At 38.7% G+C, this 21,053-nt stretch overlaps 3 protein-coding genes across 3 annotated transcripts; 2 read left to right on the forward strand and 1 right to left on the reverse strand.

The window, feature by feature from the left end:
- Positions 1-1,473: 1,473 nt before the first annotated feature.
- On the reverse strand, positions 1,474-3,961 carry bbln (bublin coiled coil protein). The gene is made up of 2 exons (XM_042509022.1): positions 3,673-3,961; positions 1,474-2,849 (listed from the first exon to the last, which is right to left on the reverse strand). Exons 1-2 carry the CDS (start codon positions 3,749-3,751, stop codon positions 2,617-2,619), a joined length of 312 nt encoding a protein of 103 aa, XP_042364956.1. The 5' UTR covers positions 3,752-3,961; the 3' UTR covers positions 1,474-2,616.
- A 1,106-nt stretch (positions 3,962-5,067) lies between these two features.
- On the forward strand, positions 5,068-10,044 carry surf2 (surfeit 2). Its single transcript, XM_042509588.1, has 6 exons — positions 5,068-5,236; positions 5,451-5,602; positions 5,784-5,887; positions 8,644-8,829; positions 8,995-9,128; positions 9,647-10,044. The coding sequence occupies exons 1-6, from the start codon at positions 5,162-5,164 to the stop codon at positions 9,734-9,736; spliced, it is 741 nt and encodes a 246-aa protein (XP_042365522.1). The 5' UTR covers positions 5,068-5,161; the 3' UTR covers positions 9,737-10,044.
- A 2,191-nt stretch (positions 10,045-12,235) lies between these two features.
- surf4 (surfeit 4) lies at positions 12,236-20,030 on the forward strand. The gene is made up of 6 exons (XM_042509481.1): positions 12,236-12,488; positions 14,958-15,144; positions 16,792-16,868; positions 16,962-17,005; positions 18,031-18,217; positions 19,531-20,030. Exons 1-6 carry the CDS (start codon positions 12,441-12,443, stop codon positions 19,795-19,797), a joined length of 810 nt encoding a protein of 269 aa, XP_042365415.1. The 5' UTR covers positions 12,236-12,440; the 3' UTR covers positions 19,798-20,030.
- The last annotated feature ends 1,023 nt before the right edge of the window (positions 20,031-21,053 follow it).

Genomic DNA, 21,053 nt, shown 5'->3' on the forward strand with positions numbered 1-21,053 from the left:
TACAAGTAAAATGGGATTCGGACACACTAAAATTATTGAAGCTAAATGCAAATTTAATATATACAGTATTTTTAAGTCTAGTGTGACATGGATTTTCTAAACATTGCAGAAAAAAGTAAATGTGAAAATATGTTTGTTTAGGTTTTTTTTTTACCCCATCCATAAATGTAAATGTTATTTCGTTTTTTCCCACCTTCTATCAGTAACTATTCAGTGCGACCCTGGCTACATCTGACCCCGAAATTAACAGTGTCCAGGCTCTTTTAAAGGAGGCCAGGGTTAAGAAAAGGAGGAGGGTAGTAGATTTTCTATTTACTGGCTCACCAAAAAGTTAATTTCCCACCCTGCAGTGTCCTCAGTGATGGGGAAGTTTAAGAGCGCTGTTTGTCAGCTTTTGCTAATTCTCTAGCTAGCTAGATGAATGATTGCTAACGTAACATACAAGTGGAGACATTTTCAACATTGCTAACCACGTAGCACACGCTTTTAGCGAGCTGAAATGTAGAATGTAACCAATTTAAGTGTTTGAAAAGGTGATATCTTCTGTTTAAGGAAAGTGTTTAAATGGTACTTGGGCTTGAGTGTGGAGTAATGCTGAACCTCGGATCTGATCTTTGCTTTGTTCGGGGCTTTTTATTACCTCTGCGAAAGAGGTTTTCGCTTCAGTTTGTCAGCAGGATTACTGAAAAACTACTGGCCTGATTTTCTTGAAATTTGGTGGAAGGGTGTAACATGGGCCAATGAAGAACATGTTAAATTTTGGAGCGGATCCAAATCAGGGGCCGTTGGTGGAGGTCTCTCATCTCTAAATGCCCTTCCAGTTAAACTTTTTCAATTTTTCGACGTTTTTGGGTTTAAGCTGATGTTGCGTTTGGGGCACAGAAGTTGCGGCCTTCGCACTAATAAAGTGCCAGCTGTTGGGAAGTTTTTTGTATTATGAAGAAATTATGAGTTTTAAAATATGTTTGAATTCAAAACAATCTTAAGGAGATGGATGCAGTATTGTACAATTTGTACAATTTACATCTGCACAGTCGTATGGGAAAGAAAGCCCTGTATTCTCGAAATGTTAAAAGGAACTCTAAAATGAGTCAGCACAAAAGGCTGCACTATGTCTGCATTTTGCTCAAATTCAAGTTTGTCACTCAGGGCAAGTATATGCTACTCGAAGATGAAAGACTGTAGTTTTTCCTTTATGCGTCCTCAGAGGACCCCGAAATCGGCCTTTTAGCTCAGAATTCATAAAGATAAAAGCATTTGTGTAGAATGGATCATGTTGGCACAACAGTGATTTGATACAAAATCACATCTGGTGTCACATTCTCATTTAGATTTGTCAAGTGTGCTTACATTCAGTAAAAAAAACATCCTTAATTTCCATGGACTTACTTGCTTTTAGTGGTAATGCTTTTTCTCATTATGTTTTATTTGCTGTACACTGGACAGATGGACACCATTGAGTTAATGTAAGAAGGGCAAACCATGAAGTGTCTGTTAGTATTTAATGTTCTCGCAGACTTTGAACTGAATTTTAAGCAGCAGGAACATAAAGTAGATTATCCCAGTTACAGATTACACAAATGTATAATTTTGGTCCAGCATTTCAGAGGTCACAAGGCGTCATGACTGGTGTGCTGAAAACATTTCATCCATATTAGAGAAGGATATTTTAAACCACAAAAGTGGTTGGCTGACGCATGTAGCAACTCTTGTAGTCATGGTGGCGACTGTCGCACGATTAGTAACGCATCATGTTCTGTCTGAAGGAACGAGACATGAAACTTACGAAGAGAAAGGAGCAAGCGAGAAAACAAGGACATGAAAGGATCATTTCAAACAAAGCTGTATGTTTCTTATTGTATTTTTATTCAACTACTGACTAAATTGAGATGAACAAACCGGTGATGTTTTCTAACTGCTGGAGGTTCCATGTATTTTTGGATTTTTGTTTTCTGTTTGAGGGGTCATTTTAATTTATATTAAAAGGTCTGATGATTCCCACACTTTGTTGAATTCATTTAGACTTTTCTGCCGAGCAGTTTACAAACACTTTAAAGATTGCCATCACTTTTCCTAAACAGGTTCATGAAAATTAACAGGACAGTTTTGTCGGGAATGTTGCATATTTATTTTTGGGGAGAAAACAGACAGGGACTGTGCAGCTATTACAAAGCTGACTGTCAACACTAAATGGATCAACACAATACAGAGCAGTTCGATTCTGAGCTATTCTTGAATTAACCATGGAGAGTCTCTTGATCAGCTGATGTCTACCCAACTTTTAATATGTCGAAACATGTGACTTCGATCTCACTGTAATGGTCCCAGGTGACTATGAAATGCAACTTCTATAAGAAGCTGTTAGAGGTCAATAAACTCCAATCTGCAAAGGACACAAACATCAGCACAGCACAGTTCAATAAAGGAGGAAAAACTAGACGGAGTTGAATGATCGAGGAGAAGCAACATATCACTGTTGTACACACACATCTGGCGGATAAATTCACAGATAAATCAGAGGTGGTCATCAGTCCAACAGACAGAGGTTAGGAGTTGAGTCAACTTTCATAAATATTTCCATCTCTTCATCTTCCGAAACTCCACCCCCCTCATCACTCATTTGCAGTCTCCGCCGTCCTTGTCCAGGTCTTCCTTGCTTGTTGAGGAGGAGTCCCCGTCTTGCCCCTCCTCTGTCTTGGAGCCGAGCAGTTGGGCCCTGAACTCCAGCCGGGCTTGTCGGTTCGACTCCATTAGTTCATGCAGTTTACCGTTGAGTGAATCATTCCGCTCTTCCAGGTCATCGAGATAGGTGTTGATCTGATCTAGCATGGAGTTGATAGCTTCATACTCTGTGGATATGCAGCAGTGAGATTAGTCTTTATTGTCACGTGAAGCAAACAGACACAGCAGAGTAAAGACTTCAGTGTAATTTAGGATGTAATACTGATTACTTTCCATCTTTATATCCCAGATACCTGCATATGTTTGAACAGGATTGATTCTATCAAAACTACCCATTTTTGACCTTCTATAACTTTCAGTAACTGTGATTTAACTTTTCTGTCACAGAAGGGGAGATCACCCTAAATAAAAACTAGAGGTGTACAGTATGGTTTTTCTTATGATTAAACAAATAATCCGCATTTCCCACCAACATAATCCAGTCCTAAGTAAGAAATTATCATAAAATCAGAATAGATTTAGTCTGTGTGTTTAAAAAAAAACTACTTTCTATATTGACAATGAATAGTTTACACAACTAACAATACAACTCAATCAACAGCTGTATTAAATGTGGGGATTTGGGACGTGGGAATGTTGACTATTATTATCTGACATTTCCAAACAGAGTTCTCATTTCTGCAGTATTTAAAAGATCAACATAATGTGAGGACTTAAACATCTACAGCTGTAAATGATAAAGGCAGCATTGATGTCATCTGCTGATAAACCTAACACATGCTCCACAGACTGCAAATAACACATCCACTGTCAATTTCGGAGTCCATGAAAGCTCTTTTCGTGATACTATTTGGGCAATCATCAGACGAATATGAAAATAAACTTACTTAGATAAAATATCTCGATCAGAAACTGGCTGAGCGTACCAAGATATCCAGTGAACAACCTTATTAACATCGATTACAATGAATGAAAACATTTGCGCGTTACCTTCGTCCCCGAATTCATCTTCATCGTTAATAATACCATCGTCCATTGAGATGTTTGGGTCTCCGTTTGGTCCAGACATTATTTTTATATTCTCGTTTATAAAACCGTATTACAAGAGATTTATGTTAGCTAGCTACCGTTACTGTTGAGCAGTGAAGCTAGCTAGGTTGCCAGCTTATTGGCATTAGCAAAGTAACGAATAGCAATGTGAATTTAGCAAAATCAACAACAACTCAACTGTCAAATGTTTGATTTAATGTTACTTTAAGTAAATAAATCCACGGACCGCGCTAGCTAGCTAGCTAGCTAACTTGTCATCTATATTTGTTTACTGAAGCGGTGAATTATGGGAAAATGTGGGCGGGGTGTTTGCGTTCTCAACAAAGATTGCTTAATCCTAATTAGGATGACTCACTATGTACGGATAACCTGGTGGAGAGTTTATCTAAATATCTCCACAAAACCAGCAAAAAAAATCTTTAAAACGTTGATAAGTTACTATTACTGGTGTCCGTTTTCGAGTAAGGTCTGGATTTTACATTTGACCTTCCCCTTAACGTTTGTAGACTGCATTTAATGTTTCAGAAAACGAACAGAGTGAGCTCTCTTTAATTTCCGCGCTCTCTGATTCTGTGCCGTCAGACCAGTCAGCTGACTGTATGCGTAACGATCACCTGACTAAAGTCAATTAGCGTTTATTTTTGCCCTCTGTAGTCACTTTAACTCACTCTGTAAAGTGACAGATTAGCTACAGATATAAAATACATTAACTGCTCTGTCCACAAAAAGAGATGGAGGCAGAGTGTGATTGTTTATGTGTGTAGATAGATAGACAGATAGACCTGTAAATTACATATACTATGTATATATTAAATATGTAATATGTGTAAAAATAGCTTTTGTTCTGTGAACTGCTTTGGCAACAACATGTTATTGTTCATGCTAACAAAGCAATTTGAGTCATTTGCTAAAATCAATACCAAATTAATGATTTAAAAAAATGTCTTCCTTCTTGAGTAACCAAGAAAGCTAAACACCACATTTTCCCAAAATAGTGTAAAGTCTTTAAAGATACAGCCCATGACATATCTGTAAATATCCTTCCAGCATTTCTTGGTGTGACAACAATGCCAAATAGGGTGTAAAAACAATTTCAGAGTTTTCATCACAAATAGATTAGTTTGTGTTCATGTCTTTTTTATGCATGTAGTGATTAGCAGGGTCCACTTCCTTTTTCCTTTTCACAATAAGATGTTTATGAGGAAGCATCAAAAACCCTCTTCCAATATAAACCATTTATAAAGTGATTCAAATATGCAGTGAAGTGTGAGATAGATATTTCTAAACTGACCTTCCTGACTTTGACCACTGGATGGCGCCAACATATCATGCAACAGAGCTCGCGCAGTCAACCCACGTGTAGTCACTTCCTGTAAGGGGGTGTCCTGATCAACACACTCAAAGATCTGTTTTGAAGTGTTTTCAAACCATGGATGAGTTACCTGCGGACCTCAGAGCATTTCTCCTGAACCACCCATTCCTGCAACTTACAGACGACAAAAAGGTTAGCGAGCTAATTGCATCAAATCACACGAAACACACCGCTGCACAATGTGATGCTAACTGTGATGCTAATATATCTAATGAGCCATGTACTGTGAGGTGCTGTGATGGCCGCATGTGTTGGCTCAACAACCTGTCAAAGATTAACAGGTTTATAGCTGCACCAAGCTAAATCACATCATTAACGCTACTAAATGTGCCTCATGTGTTTGCAGATCAAATGCACTCTGAATGGCCACGAGTTTCCATGCAACCTGACCGAGATACAGAAGTTCACTAAAGGGAAGAAATATGAGAAACTGAGTGCTGCAGCAGAATTCAACTACAGCCAGTATGAACCACACATTGTACCAAGCACCAAGCAACCGTAAGGAGACTCTTGCTTGTCAATCTGTCATTTTGCAAGAAAAACACTAGATCTTACTTGCAGCTGTGGTAATAATTGCCAAGGAAATGTCATAGTTAATCACCCAGAAATGCCCTGAAAGTGTGAAGCTAATGGGTACTTGTGTCATGTTTTTGTCTGATGACTCCTGTCTGTTTTCCAGCAATCAGCTCTTCTGTAAACTGACCCTCAGACACCTCAACCGGCAGCCGCATCATGTCCTGAGACATGTTAACGGGAAACGCTTCAAGAAAGCCCTCTCCAAATGTGAGTACTACACTTATCTACTCTCACTTATCTTTTTTTTTTTTTTTTTTTTTTTTTACAGTTTATTAAAGGTCTGGGCTGTAAGATTTAGGGGGATTTCAGTGACATCTGGTGGTGAGGTTTGCAGATTGCACCCAGTTGAAGTTTCTCCTGGTTGGATTTTTTTAAGTGTTCATAGGTCAGGAGAGCCAAATAATCTGAGGGTTTTACAACGAAGCAAGTTAAACAGGCTTGACAAACCCTGCCGCCTCGGTTAGAGCTATAAAGGGTACCATGAAGCTCATTATCAACTGTCTCTGTTAACTCAGGCTTTCTGCTTCAGACTCTGCGCGCTTTCACAGAAAGCGAGTCAAATGTCGTGCTGAATGCGTCATTTGACACTTATAACTGACCGATCATGTGCCGCTTTACTTCAGCCTTTAAAGAATATTAAAATGTATTACAGCACAAAGTAACACTGTTGCGTCAATTAAGGCAAACACAGACAGAAAATGGTACATAGTGAATACATAAGTTGATATAGACTATTTAGGCTATTATATCACTCCGTTGTTTCTGCTCGGAGTGATATAGCTGCTCACTCTGCAGCTCTTAAACTTTTAACTTAATGCAGCGGATTTAAACATTATAATCAAGAACTATATGTAGGTCTGAAACTGTCCCATAATGACGGAGATGCATAAAGTCGAGTGAAGTCAAAGTGAAATGAATATTACAGATTGAATAATATCTGTGATAAATACCGACAGATCTATCGGCTGTAATATATCAGCAGTTTAAAAACAGACTTCCACAAATCTGAATGAAGTGTATAAACATAATAAGTGGTAATGGTATCTTAAGATTTGAAGGATTATATTGTAAAAAGAAAAAAAGTGAACTTTTAATGTATAATGCAAAATTTGATTTTAAATAAGCTTCTTTTGGAGACACTGTGGACAAATTTCACCCGAAAACATCACAGACACATTCATTAGTTCAGTAAGAGTCACAACTGTGAGAATGAACTTAATAATATTCTTGCTCAGATTTTCTACATCACTGACAAACTGTAGGTCCCTGTGTAAAAAATAAATAATGATAATAATATCAAAATAAAATTAAAATATTAATAACATTTTCTCTCAGCTGACAATTTGTATGGCTCATATGCTGACACTGATTATAGAGTGACACTCCTCAGAGAAGCTGTGAAAGAAGCTTTTCAGCTGATTTCAAGCAGAACATAGCAAAATAGAGCCGCCTTCATAGTACAGGAAACCCCGGCTATAAACTCAGTGTACCTTGCTAAGGCACTAATTTCTCTTCATGGTACACCCCTCTGCAGAGTTCTCCTCATCTCCAAAACAAACCAGGTGTTTAAAACCAATAAAAGCACTTACTAAAGCAGTTTCATGTTTGACTTTCTTCTATTGTTGTTCTGCAGGTTTTAGACAGACCACAAGTCCAGCACCTGCTTACAGGGTCTGCAAACTATGGTAGCTGCAGTGCAACATGGCGATCTCCATAATAAGGACCCTCTTTCTATGAAGATATAATCAGTTCATTCTAATGAAAACATACTTAAATTGAATTATATTCCATTTCTCCACTTAAATCCTACTCACTAAACCCGAACCTGTGTGTATATTATGCCTTCTGAACAGAGAGACTGTTAAAACAACCAAAGAACCAGGTCACATGTGATACACATCATTCAGGAAGGAAATCAAAGCTATCTGGTGTTTATCTGCTGACAAAAATGTGCTTCAGTGGTGTCACTTTTCCGCTGAACATAATCGCTCTAAATCTTTAAAACTTATTTAGGACTTTTATTTAATGCAGTAAATTAGAAACCCTTGAAAGGATTTTTATTTGATTTTACTGAGGCAAGCATAGCCCAATATCACTGACGTGTTAAGAGAAAGTTTTGATTTCATAGTGATGGACTTAAACCAGGGTTCCTATGCAGTATGTTAAAGTATGGAATCTGATTTTGGTAATTTGCGGGTCTGGATAAGTTTGCGGGTCATGGCAAAATATTTGTGCTTCCAGATTATTACCCCTATTTGTGTGTGTGTGTGTGTGTGTGTGAAATGTGTGTGTGTGTGTGTGTTACAATATAAATATGCTGCACAGACTCTGTGAAAATATATATATATATATATATTTTTTTTTAAAGAGCGAAAATATACAGGGAACAATAATATAATATAATTAATTCAATATGTTAAGGAAAAATAATGGGACGCACCTGGCTATGCCCTTGTCGCAGTTGCCGCAGGTTTCAACCCACAGGCCTTTGCTGCATGTCATCCCCTCCCTCTTCCCCTTTCACAGACCCGTCCTATCACAGTAAAGACAAAAGCCCCCCCCCCCCCCCCCCCCCCCAACACCAACCCCACCACACATCCAAAAAAATTAAGAAAGTAATACAAGTATAGATAGCAGCAATTTGTTTTCTTCTCTATGGGCAGAAAAGTTTTTCAAGGGCTGGCTATTTTTACTTAGATGTCAAAAATGATCAGAAAAACTATGAATTGTTGAAATGTGAGTATGGAAATTTTAAATAGCTGTATGTGTAGAAACGCTCAACACCTGTTTCAGATTGACTCCGTCGTATTGCTTCAGCTGTTATCAGTGTTGCTGTACCTTTGTCCGTCAAAACGCCTTGATGATATTACTTAACTTTTATGATGCCGTTCTTCATGGATACATGCAGATACGTAGTTCACACTGTCAGTGTGACTGACATGAGCGTCTCCCTCCTGCTGTAGATGAAGAGTGTGTGAAGCAAGGGATCGAGTTTGTTCCGGCCAGACTCACACAGAAAAAGCCCAGAGACAGCGGAGAGGAGGTCGGTGGGGGGAGGCCCTCAAAACACGGGAGCAACATGTGGGAAGCCGCGTCCAGTGACGAGGAGCGCAGTGACTCAGAGGACAGCATGAGTGACCTCTACCCTCGTCAGTATCCCAAGCACACACACTGTAGAGACGTCTTTTCCACTTTTATTTTTATCTAAGCAGAAACCCTAATAAACAGTTTAACAAACACGCCGTCCGTCAGGAGAGTGGCTTGCAGGATTTTAGTTTTACTTTGCTGTAACACAGTGTCATATGTTTCCACAGCCACCATGTTCACTTTAAAAAACCGGGCAGGTGAAAGTATGGAGGGCGATGAGGATGAGGAGGAGGATGACTTCCAGACAGATGAAGAGGAGGAAATGGAGGTAGATAAGCCAGCGCAGCAGAAGCGAAAGAAGGTCTGTAGAAATCTGAAGTACATTTTGTGTTTGTATGTATGTGTGTGTGGAATCCAGTCAATGTTAACACCAAGTGAATTTCCAGACATAAACCAGTTTAAAAGAATGTATTAGGAAATGATTTTTACAGGGTTTTTGTTTATTTATTTGTTTTTTTGTTTTTTTTCCCCCCTAGTTTATGTTTCTCTTTTTCTGCAAATACTAATGTCAAATTATAGATATTTGATTTTAGTATGTGGGTGTATGTATACATTTAATTCATTTAATTAATTAGGTTTAAAGTACAATGACTTATGGAGAAGAGGTGGGATTAAATAAGTTTTTACTTTTAACACCTTTTGGAAAATGTAAACCAAGTCAACCTGTGTTTGACCATTTCTTTTGCTTAATGTTTGTCAGTGTCTGTAAATATTACTGTTTATTTCTCTATTTCCTTTTTTACATGTTCAAAATAAATCAAAATCAATCATCAAAAAAAATTAAGTTTTCCTCGATTGACATGCTGTTTTGTCTCTCAGGTCCAGGGCGGTGGTTTTCAGAAGAAATTCAGGAAAAATCACTGGAAATCAGGACGTAAGAAACATGGAAAAGTGCCGAACGGAAAGTAAAAAAAAAGAAAAACCATATATGTAAAGTATTTTTATACCTGGTAATTAGTCAAGGAACAACACTGCACTTCCAGTTTGGAGTAGTATTCCTGTTTGAGCCAGTCTGACCTTTTGTACAAATGAAAATGCATTTGATGAAAGGTCTGTTTTCCAAGTTGTGTTGATGCACAGCTTCCACGAGGCTGGTTTACGTGACATGAAAAATGTGTTAGAGGCAGCAAACACATCATTTTACCTGGATGAGTTATATGGTCTGGTTTGCAACCAAGTGTGCAAGTATAAAATACAACTCAGTTTGGATTTGCAAACATTGTCTGTGTGGTCTTTTTTAGCGTCATTGTCAAATTAGAGGAGGAGGAGAGACCTCAAACAGCAACTGATGTAGGCCATGAACCAAAAATCATTGACAGAAAAGTACAATTCCCAAAACATATTTTATAAAATGACATTTTTCCAAGAACTAAGACAACCATCTTTTTTTACATGTACTGCACATTAAACACAACTTACTGCATTTCACTGTTTGATAAACAGATGGGATGTATACATCCCTCAGCCAGAGGACTGCATTAGATAGTAGCTGAAGGTACAGCATGAAAAATAAGCACCTTTCCTCATAGTAGCAGGTAATTGCTGATGCAGCTGGCAAACCACTTCGACAGCAACATCAGCAATTACACAGGACAGACTGTCAAGAAGCCTTTACGCTGTAGATAACTGCTCTTCCAGCGCCTTAATACACGTTTTCACCCAGGATGGACAGATTGTGCCTGTGAAAAACATCTAGTCCAGGACTGTCATAACTGTGTCTTCAAAAAGTTTCTGCAACAAGTTTTTGCTGATTTATTTATCTAATTTCATGATTGATTTATCTAAATTTGTGTGTTCACTACTGAAATATCTTGTGTAACTGCCACATTTTTTTCCTTTAAGCCATCAGCATTATCTATTCTTCACTTTTTCTCTGTGCAAATGTTGAAGGCAAGTTTTTTTTATGTGCAGAACATGTAATACTATATGTAATGCAATACTATACATTGGCTGCATGTAAAAAAGAAAAACACATTTTTCCGCTTTACTAATGGGGAACATACACAAGTTTTAAGACTTTCTTCAAGTCTTTGGTCTCAGTGTTTAACAAGCCATGTGGCCCCATTTACACCTCCATCCCATTTCCCTTCACATAGCTCTTCTCTCTCCTGATGGTTATGTTCATCATTCTCTCTCCAACATCGTCTCAGTTCCCTGCAGCCATGGATCGATCAATCATTGAGTCACATCACACATCACATGAAGTCATACAACCCACTGAGCAATTTAACATTGAAAAGACCTTTAATAAATGTCTATTGTAAATGTATTTGTTTTTATATGTCTAGTTTAGATTTCAGTTATTCAAGGTTGAAAGCAGACGTTTAGTCTTAGCCTTGATGACAGAGTAAACAGAATTTTGTGTATATAATAAAAACTAAACACATCATGTAAACATGGGTATGCTGTACTTCTGCTGGTGTTTTACAGGTTTTGTGTATTTTTTAAATATATTTAATGATTGTTTTATAATATTGTCTAAAATAGGGCAATATGCAGCAACAGGTCTAAAGCTTGAAGATGGTGTTTAAATGACGTCTGTTGTTCAGTGAGAAGGTGCCAGTTTATTGTAAATTCAAGGATCCCCATCAGAAGCACATGAATGGTCTTCCTGTGATCCTGCACACTGAAATACAGAACAAACACAAGTACAGACAACTTAAAATAGTCAAACAATTTGAATGCTAGGCTAATACCTCATGGAAATTCATTTATGTTAACCCTTAAATGTGAAGGAAAAAGATAAGGGCTAGGGAAAACTATATTTGTAATTATTATAATTACATATTTAAAATTATGATACAGAATTATTAGTATTTCTATGCACTTTTCCCAAATTTTGTTTGCCATGTTTGTTTCTTTCCTTTCTTTTTCTTTTTAATTTGTTTGTTTTACTCATTTTCAGGTAATCTTTTTGTATTTTTTTTTATTAATTTCTTACTAATTTTTACGCCATTTTTTGTAATTCTGCTCTGTTTTGTTTGTATGGGGTTTTCTTTTTCAAGTAATTTTAAAGTATTTTTCTTGTACCTTTAAGTGATTTCTTACTAATTTGTGTCACTCACTGCCTTCTTCCCATATTTTTTAAAAGAAAGACAATACTTTCAAGTTTCAAAGGGTTAAATAAATGACTGATAAGCCACATGATAGACTTTCATAGATGAGACCAATGCACATCTGTCAGTAAAAGTGCAACCATCTCCAAAACTGCACGGGTTATATGAGAGTACGCAGCTTTTCGAGGGTGAATCGGGAACATGCCTCACAGTTTATGGTTAAAAAATAATACAGGTGGATTCGGGTTTGAAATTTGTGCTTATTTTCATGTGTAAACAACGCTGTGTGGTTGTGTCAAGCCCCTGGACGGATCAGTATACGTGGCATGCAGCGGTTGCAGTACCATGTAGGGGGGCTCTGTCTCTCTCGTCAAATCGCGGGGCATTGTGGGGCGGAGGCGGCCTTTCTCTGCGTCCAGGCGGTCGGGAAATCTTCAAGTAAATAACGTTAACGGGGGGAGGAGCAGTCCGAGAGCAGCCTGCGAAAAACCCAACACACCAAAATTGTGTTGCGCTAAGCTCAAATTATTTTTAAAAAATCATAATATTACACAAATATGGGGCAGGAGGATCTCATGAACACAGCCGAAGACGTGGCGGACCAGGTAACTCCAGTGTTTAGCACCACAGTTGTTAACGCTAGCCGCTGTTAGCATGTTAGCTGCTAACTGCTATGTCTCAAAATGAACTAGTGTGTTTCCTGTAACATTTGTACGGCTTTCATTGTAGTTCGTACACATCCGCATTTAGCTGTCTGACATCTCTAACGCGATCTTGTATCAAAAACGATTTAGCCGTCTTTAGTTTGCATGACAAATGGTTAAGGTGTTTGGCTCTGTCATGTGTCTCCAGATGGATTAGCTAGCATTATTAATTCACGCCGACAAAGTGAAACTAACATCTGTTTACAAACCATCGACCCAGCCAAAGTTAACATGTAGAAATAATGAATGTCTGCTTCATAATGCCGGTTAGTTAGCTTGTTGGTTGTGTCTCAGCCAGACAGTGCCAGACAGCAGTTGTGAAATCACTCCAAGTTATTGGATAACACTTATTAGGACATAATGTGTTTTAGCACCCTAACTGCTTGGTATTGCATGTGGATTACAGAATGTCTCTAAATTTGTGAGGCATTTACTCAATTTAGCATCTGCATATGGCCTTGACAGAGTTTCCCCACCACATAGCTCACCCAAAAACTGGATCCTAACTGTACCTTGACGTTAGTATACAAATTTATTTATGCCTTTCTTTAGCTATGTCTGTCTTTTTTGTTGGACTGGTTTGACTGCAAGCAATGCACTGATCTAGAAGAGTTGAGCTGAGATGTGAAGATCAGGTTTCTGGTGTGCTTGTGACCCATGATCCTTTGCAGACTGTGAAAAAGCCCCAGAGATTTTGTTTTGATTGTGAAAACCCCCCTAGAGATTTGTTTTTTGTGTCCTTCCCTCTGTTCTTTCAGAAGTTATTGTACTGTGGCTCATAAGAAGCATGTGTATACGATTCATGGCCTTGAATTATTGCAGGACAGGACAGATTTTTAATGTAATCTGTCTCCTTGGAGGAGGACTGCCAGTTTGAACATCAAGTCCTGGAGTTAGTTTTGTGCATGTTTATGACAGCTGTAGTGACTAAACTCAATCGACATGTCAAAAACTGCCCCACTTCCTCAATCTAATTACAGCTGATTGATTTACACACTCCTATCACGAGTGCTGTGTATTGTAAAACATTAGGAAAAGAGAACTTGAAATGTCTTGCATTGTAGGAACTCTACCAAAAACACATCTTTCACTAAAAGGTCCTAAACTAACATGTTACTTGCACATTACTCTACAAAATGGTCTATTTCGAGACTGTTGCAGAGACCTTGGGCTTGTTCGGATTGGCTCTCACTTGGCCCATTCATGTCCCACATAGCAGTCATAGTGGGAGTTGGTGTACGCTGATAGGCTGCAGAAGTCTGACAGTGCTGATGTGGACTGCTGAGTAGGCGGGGCGTGGGGCAGGTCACTGCACCTCTCTTGTGTCACTGTAGTAACTGAGGATCCGTTCATGAATTTTGTTTGAGAAAAGAAATCGTTGTGTAGGTTTTTGTTTAAACATTCGGCGTATTTCAACTCTCAATTAAACAATAAGTCATTTAGGGTTGTGACAAGGAGGCACAGGCCTTTTATTTTCCAGAGATTTGTGGACCACAACTGAACTCCAACTCTGAACACTGTTTTGTCCTCTTTCACTTTTGAAATCAAATATTTCTGTTCAAATCCAGTTATATGATCAGTTGATTATACCTTTGTAGCATTTGGGTTTTCTCTTAAATAGTCAGCTTGAGCTTTCTGGAGGGGTAGAACATTATGTACAGTTTGACTTCACCTCAGTTTGTTATTGTTAAATATTATATAGAGAAAAGTCACTGTAGTTGTTGAACTGATATTATAAATAATCAGCACTGATGTTTAAATGGCAGCTTTGTAAGAAACTGCCTGACTGGTTTAGTCTCGAAATTGAAAAAAAAAGATAAACAGAACCTTAATTGATCTATACTGTGTAAATACTCCATGTACATTTACTTATGAAAACAAAGTTAAAACTTGCTCCACAGGTAGCACCATCTGCCATAGCCTCAGGTATTGTGTACTCTTTCCCACCATTCAAAGATACACACTTTTTAATAGGGCTTCTTTAGGATTAATGCAAAGCCTATTCAAGGCTGCCATTCAGTGTTGCGTGACTACTGTTTCGACATTCACCTACCATGGCAATTGCATTCAAATGACTAGTGGTTTAATTCCTATCCTTGTGTAAATGATAAGTAGTAGCTGACTGTCTAATGACTTCTTCTCTTTTGTTTAATTTTAGACTGTTAGATCTTTCTGAGTAGCAGGTCAGAATATTTTAAGTGTAAATTTTGTTGAAATTCACTTGTGTCACGACTACCTGACCCAGTTTTGATGTTGTAAGTGAGCACAGGAACGCCTCAGAAACCACATCCTTTGATTGTACTTGTTTGCACTTCAAACCATCCTTTTTCTTGTCAATCATTTAACCTTTTCTTTCCCTCTGTTGCCCAGTTCTTGCGGGTAACCAAACAGTACCTGCCCCACCTGGCACGTCTGTGTCTCATCAGCACCTTTCTGGAAGACGGCATCCGCATGTGGTTCCAGTGGAATGAACAGAGAGACTACATCGAGGCTACCTGGAGCTGTGGCTACTTCCTGGCTACGTGCTTTGTGCTGCTTAATCTCATAGGACAGCTGGGTAAGTGAATGGGAGGCAGTGCCCTGTGAGCTTACGGTCCAGACAGTCAACTTAGGTTTGACTGTAGTAAGAAGTTACGTTCTTGTAGCGTTACTGGATGGTGTGTGACACAAAATCTGTAACAACAGAAAGTCAAGAGTCCAAAGAAGGTAGGGAGTTTTGAAATGCTACTCTAGATTCAAGATTCAATTCAAGATTCAAAGTGTTTATTGTCATATGCACAGTATGGAAACATGTTTCCCTGTACAATGAAGTTCTTACTTTGCTGTCCACAAAATGCCTAGCGTGTAGCAAATATAAAAGAAATATGAAATAGAAATTTAGAAATTTACAATAGAACAAATAACACAAGTGTAAAGGCACTAAACAGTTTTAAGTAGCAGCATTTAAAATACAGGACAGCAGGTAAAAACGTAGAAAGAAAAGTAGAAAGAACTCTCTAGCTCTAGCAATATGAGATAGAAAAAAAAAAAGGTTGAGGCCATTCATGGTTGGAACTATGTTTTAAGTAGTGAAACACTGAAACTGATTCAAAGCAAGGACGTAAACTGTATGAAAAGGCAACGTTTGCTCAATACATTTCAGCCAAAGTTTGTCTACAGCTTGCAGAAAGTTGTGCAATAGATACAAACACGGTGAACTTCACTTCTTGGTTATAAACCTTCTTGCTGATTAGAGAGGTCAGTGAAGACTGACAAGATTTGATGAAAGAAGCCAAGACGCAGCCCACCTGTCCAGGAATTAGTTACATTTTGCATTGTATGCAAAAATGCATCTTTAAGCTCTGTGAACTTTGAAGCGGATAACCTACAAGAGCAGAAGTTCCCACACTGATGAAAGCATCACCCAAAACTTTGCAGAGACGTGTCAAGTAGATGTCAGGTTCCATTATTGTCATGTAATAACCAGAATTTAAGGCCACAGTGAGCACACACTGTAATCGCCATAGCATGACAGACTGAGAAGTTGAGATGGGCTTAAGCTGACAGTCAGACTTTGGCATAAACATTATGAATGAAAAGCTGCCCCATGTTTTGTCTACCAAATGAAATGGTCATTAGTATTGAGGCAGATAAAGCAGCACCCACAACAGAGTGTGACTGTCTTCTTAAAGGAGTACGTCACTCGCAAAATGACCATTTGTGTGGCAATTACTCACTCTATGTTACACTGAATTTGTGAAGAAGTTGTAAACCTCCACAGTGAACGAAGAATCCAAAAAAGGACCATTCTTCATGAATTGAAGTTATAATCTCACATAACTCCTGCAAGTACTGAGCATATGACTGCAAAAATGAGATTTGGATTATACTGCATGAGCTGCGTGAGTCTGTAAATGGATGTTTGGATATAGTTTTGCTGTTGTTAAACTTGGACCCAAATGACTTCAATTCATCAAGAATTTCGTCTGTTTTTGGATTATTCATTCACCGTGGAGGCATGTAAGAAAAAACAGACTATGCACAAACAAGTGAAGAGAGTTGTCTTACTCAAATGACATTTATAAAGTGGCCTTAGCAGAAATGATAATAATAATGGCAAATTATAGCTCATGGTGGCATTTGTCATTGAGGAAAATGTAAAATAAAAAAGAGTGTGTTACATACATAATAATCAGAACTTTCCTTTAATGTCTTTGCCTAACAGGTGGTTGTGTCCTCATCCTCAGTAGAAATTTTGTACAATATGCCTGCTTTGGACTATTTGGCATCATAGCGCTACAGGTAAAAACAATTCCATTCTTGTTACATTTTTTATGTCCAAAGACATATCTCTTTGTCGCTGATCTGTTTTGTTTTGTTTTTTTTCCCCACCAGACTGTTGCATACAGCATTTTATGGGACCTCAAATTTTTGATGAGGTAAGTGTCACCCTGTAGAGGTTTAAAGTAAAATAACCTCTAAACTAACGGCAATTCTATGTTTATTTGAATACTTGTATCAGCTTGCACCATTTTATTAAGCACCAAACACAATCTTGTGTCAGTGATTACCATATACATTTTCTGATTAATGTATACGTACAAATGTGTGGCAGAAAAGGTGTGACGCAGTTTGCAGAAGGCTGAAGCAGAATGTTATTTACAAATGCTTGTGGTTTATCTCGTGCTAACAGGTGGTTTCGATTGTTCAGTTTTGAATCTCACTGCTTATGATCATAAATTAGAACTATATTCATTAATCTTACAGCATGTAGTGCCTTTTCTGCAGCTGTGGAAATTTAAATTTGGCATAGTAGTAAATGAGAAAGCATCTCAGTTATCAAGCAGACACCAACAAGTACTGTGTATAAGACCTGTGATTTATTTAAACATTGACAGGCCGGACGATTCATCAGCCAGAGAAATCCTGTAAATACAGTGCTACACTCAAGTTTGTTTCTGCATTATGTGTATTTTTAATTGGTGTGTTGTTGATTGTTTGTATAAGGTCAGAGTAAACTTAAGCTCTTAAAAAGAAGTTGTGCAATCAATTAGTTGATAAAAGGATGCTAATTTTGATTAATGATAAATAATTAAAGCAATTTTAAATATCAGAGTTGAAGTATTTATTTATTTATTCACTTTTTGTTGCTATAATCAATAAAGATGTTGGAAAACCACAATTAAAATTCTAAAAACAAAATAAGCCTCACTGTGATTGGCATTTGTCATTTTAGTACTACATGAGGAAGTGGTTTTAATGAGAAGTATTTGTTGATATTCAGAACACATAGTTACATGCAACCATACTGAATAGCCTCATTTCAGTTGGTAATAAGGTCATAATCAGCCTCAGCAAACCTGATTGTACTGCGTGCACGCTGTGTTCCAGACATTTTTCTGCTTGTCTGACTGCGGGTCTGACAGACGCTGTCCAAAAATAACTGTCCTCTCTCCTCTCCCAGAAACCTTGCCCTCGGAGGTGGTCTGCTCCTGCTGCTGGCCGAATCTCGTTCGGAAGGAAAGAGCATGTTTGCTGGAGTCCCCTCCATGGGGGAGAGTTCGCCAAAGCAGTACATGCAGTTAGGTGGCCGAGTACTGCTTGTGCTCATGTTCATGACTCTGCTGCACTTTGACTCCAACTTCTTCTCTGTGAGTACTGACCTCAACAACAACCCACATTTAACACAGATGGATATTTCATTATCAAAGGGGACCTATTACGCTTTTCCTTATTATCTGTCCTACATAGAATTTAGCAGGTACCTCATTCCCACCACAGTTAGCGGGTGCATGTGGGTAAACCCGCTAAATATGAGCAATTTGGACTTTCTGTCAGCTGGCGTGAGTGTGTGTGCGTGTCTTGTTGGTGTGTCTGTGTGACGTCACGGGCAGGCAGAAGAACAGGTAAACAGTAGACAGCAGCAGGAACAGAGGTCTTTGACAACTTCTCAGTGGTTTCTACTCGTTATTTATCTTTCATTTATTTAGTAACCCTTTCAAACTTGGTGCAGGTGTATTTGAATCAGTGTTTTAGCGCTGCTTAGGAGGAGACGGACGGTAATTAATTAAAGTCGTCATTACATCTTGCTGGTTAAGGAACTGAAATAACCGCGTTCACCCAGATGTTATGTTCCCATCGATGCCAATCAGAGCCAGAGGAGAAAAAAACCCATGTCTCCTGCAGAGTCATTTGACCCAGGTGTGTATGCGGACTGCATTAAAAAGCCAGATGTTAGCGGGTATTAGCAAGTTTTTTGTGCAGTGGGAATGAGGCTAATGTCAGATGTTTGACCACAGTAAGTGGCCAAAGTTTCAAATATTGAGGTAAGCGTATGTAAAAACCTCAGGCATCAGACTTTTCTGGATACAAGGGATGTACCCAACTAAGAATGATGTCAGTCAAGTTGGATTTGGCTGTACAGTACGAATATTTAATGATTCGTTTTGTTTTTCCTATTAAGTTTTACAGTTTGAACGGGCTCAGCAGAACATTCACTGTGACAGCAGCATTCATGTGATGAAACATGCTAACGGCGCTAATGACAATGTGCAACAATATCTTTGCCAACACAAGAAAATATTTAAGAAAAGTGCAGTGAATTGACTTGCTCTGAGCTGTAATCGTACCACTTCTAAGCATAAAAGCAATCTCTCTCCCTCTGTGCCAAGTATCTCCTCCGTGCTGCATGTCCACAGCTGCTTGAATCAAAGAGTAGCGTAACAGTCAAGAGCACTCACGCTGCAGCAAAATCTGGAGACCAAAACACCCTCAGAACTACACCCCGTGCTGTGCATTTTGCAAAGCATGCCATAACATTTCAGCAAATGAATTCTATTCATTTTAGTCAGTCTCTGCAGATGAATTGCATACCTAAACTTGCGTGTCAGTCAACAGCCCACAAGTGAAGTGATGACCACGCACTATAAAGTGCAACTCTTCACCTACCTACATTCTTCCGCAGATCCTGCAGAACATGGTAGGAACCGCACTCATTATCCTGGTGGCCATCGGCTTCAAAACCAAGCTGGCAGCGTTGACCCTCGTCATGTGGCTCTTGGCCATCAACGTCTACTTCAACGCTTTCTGGACCGTCCCGGCCTACAAGCCCATGCACGACTTCCTCAAATACGACTTCTTCCAGACCACCTCTGTCATCGGCGGCCTGCTGTTGGTGGTGGCACTTGGACCCGGAGGAGTGTCCATGGATGAGAAAAAGAAAGAGTGGTAGGAAAACGGGGTTAAGATAAAAGGATTGCACAGCACCACTCACTTCCTCCACCAACTGGGACACAAGACCCTCCCTCTCCTCCAGTTCCCCCCACCAGGGTACACCATTTTTGTTTTTTCTAGCATATTTTTTTATTTAGCCAAATCTACAGGCACCACCTCACCTATCTTTGGATATTTTTTTTCTATTTTCCTCCAAACTGCTGTTTTTATTTTTTTGTTGAACATATATAATGCCAGATTTTTTTCTAAACCCTTCTTGTATGTCTTCTTTTCCATGACAACAAGAATAAAAAAGGCCCGTGTATTTCGAAGTTAAGCAACTAATGAGTGATAAATGGAAGAAAAGATTTGCTCTGTGTACTTAAGGAACAACAATATTTATTGTATTTTATGGGTGTTATGCCATGAGTTAGAATAGATTAAATATTTCCTTAATAATACTGGCAAATGTGATCGAGTGCAGCAGTTTGCCCCCCCACCCCAATGGACGCTGATCTTTTTGTGCTGTTGGATCTTGGAGTGTCTGAGACTTACTCAGCATATCGAACTTTGGCACTGATATGACAGCAGCTCACTTTGATTGTCCAGGTTTCATCTCCCCCTTTTTTTTTTCTCTGACACCCTAGCCTTTCAGTACATCTGTACACCTTCAGATTTACATTCACGGGGAGTCGAATCCGGGGGGGGGACGTGTACATTGTATACAAAGTGGTGGATTGCAGTCGTGCTTTGAAAATTTCAACACAGTTGTTAGCTCCAGGACTTGTTATTGGGCACTTTGTACTGTACGTCTTTGGCAAATGCCTAACTAGTGAACTGTATATGATCGGGGATAACGGGGATGGGAGGCTCGACGTCTTGTGAAACACCATATTCTGCGATCTAGAAAAGCAAAGAGGACTAAGCAGAGTCACTAGCCATCCGGACTTTGTCTTTGCTCAGTGTTTTTTGCCCTGTGTAAGAAGAAAAATTAAAAAAAAAAATCCAGTGTCTTGATTTTCAGAAGTTTATATTGTATTTTTGATCATTTGTTTTTTGATTTTGGAAGTTCATGGCGAAGAAATAAAAACTAAAAAATATAAAGTCACTGTCTCGATCAAGGTTTGTAGCTCTTATGATGCTCACAGAGGCTTTCACAGAAGTAAATTCTCTGCCTGAAGCATGAATAGTTCAAACATGCAGTACAGTAAAGTCTTTGTGAGGATGTGTTTGGTATCACAAAAAAGGTGATGAAAAGTCAGAAAATATTTGCCT

The sequence above is a fragment of the Plectropomus leopardus genome, chromosome 20 (assembly GCF_008729295.1).
Source record: "Plectropomus leopardus isolate mb chromosome 20, YSFRI_Pleo_2.0, whole genome shotgun sequence".
NCBI lineage: Eukaryota > Metazoa > Chordata > Actinopteri > Perciformes > Serranidae > Plectropomus > Plectropomus leopardus.

What these genes read in the sequence shown, in the direction of transcription:
- bbln (XM_042509022.1), bottom strand. Translation starts at nt 3,751, where the DNA reads ATGTCTGGACCAAACGGAGACCCAAACATCTCAATGGACGATGGTATT. An exon ending in AGATGAATTCGGGGACGAAG is followed by an intron (nt 2,850 to 3,672) that starts GTAACGCGCAAA and finishes GCATATCCACAG; the next exon opens with AGTATGAAGCTATCAACTCC.
- surf2 (XM_042509588.1), top strand. Translation starts at nt 5,162, where the DNA reads ATGGATGAGTTACCTGCGGACCTCAGAGCATTTCTCCTGAACCACCCA. An exon ending in AACTTACAGACGACAAAAAG is followed by an intron (nt 5,237 to 5,450) that starts GTTAGCGAGCTA and finishes ATGTGTTTGCAG; the next exon opens with ATCAAATGCACTCTGAATGG. An exon ending in GTACCAAGCACCAAGCAACC is followed by an intron (nt 5,603 to 5,783) that starts GTAAGGAGACTC and finishes TCTGTTTTCCAG; the next exon opens with CAATCAGCTCTTCTGTAAAC.
- surf4 (XM_042509481.1), top strand. Translation starts at nt 12,441, where the DNA reads ATGGGGCAGGAGGATCTCATGAACACAGCCGAAGACGTGGCGGACCAG. An exon ending in CCGAAGACGTGGCGGACCAG is followed by an intron (nt 12,489 to 14,957) that starts GTAACTCCAGTG and finishes TCTGTTGCCCAG; the next exon opens with TTCTTGCGGGTAACCAAACA. An exon ending in TAATCTCATAGGACAGCTGG is followed by an intron (nt 15,145 to 16,791) that starts GTAAGTGAATGG and finishes TTTGCCTAACAG; the next exon opens with GTGGTTGTGTCCTCATCCTC.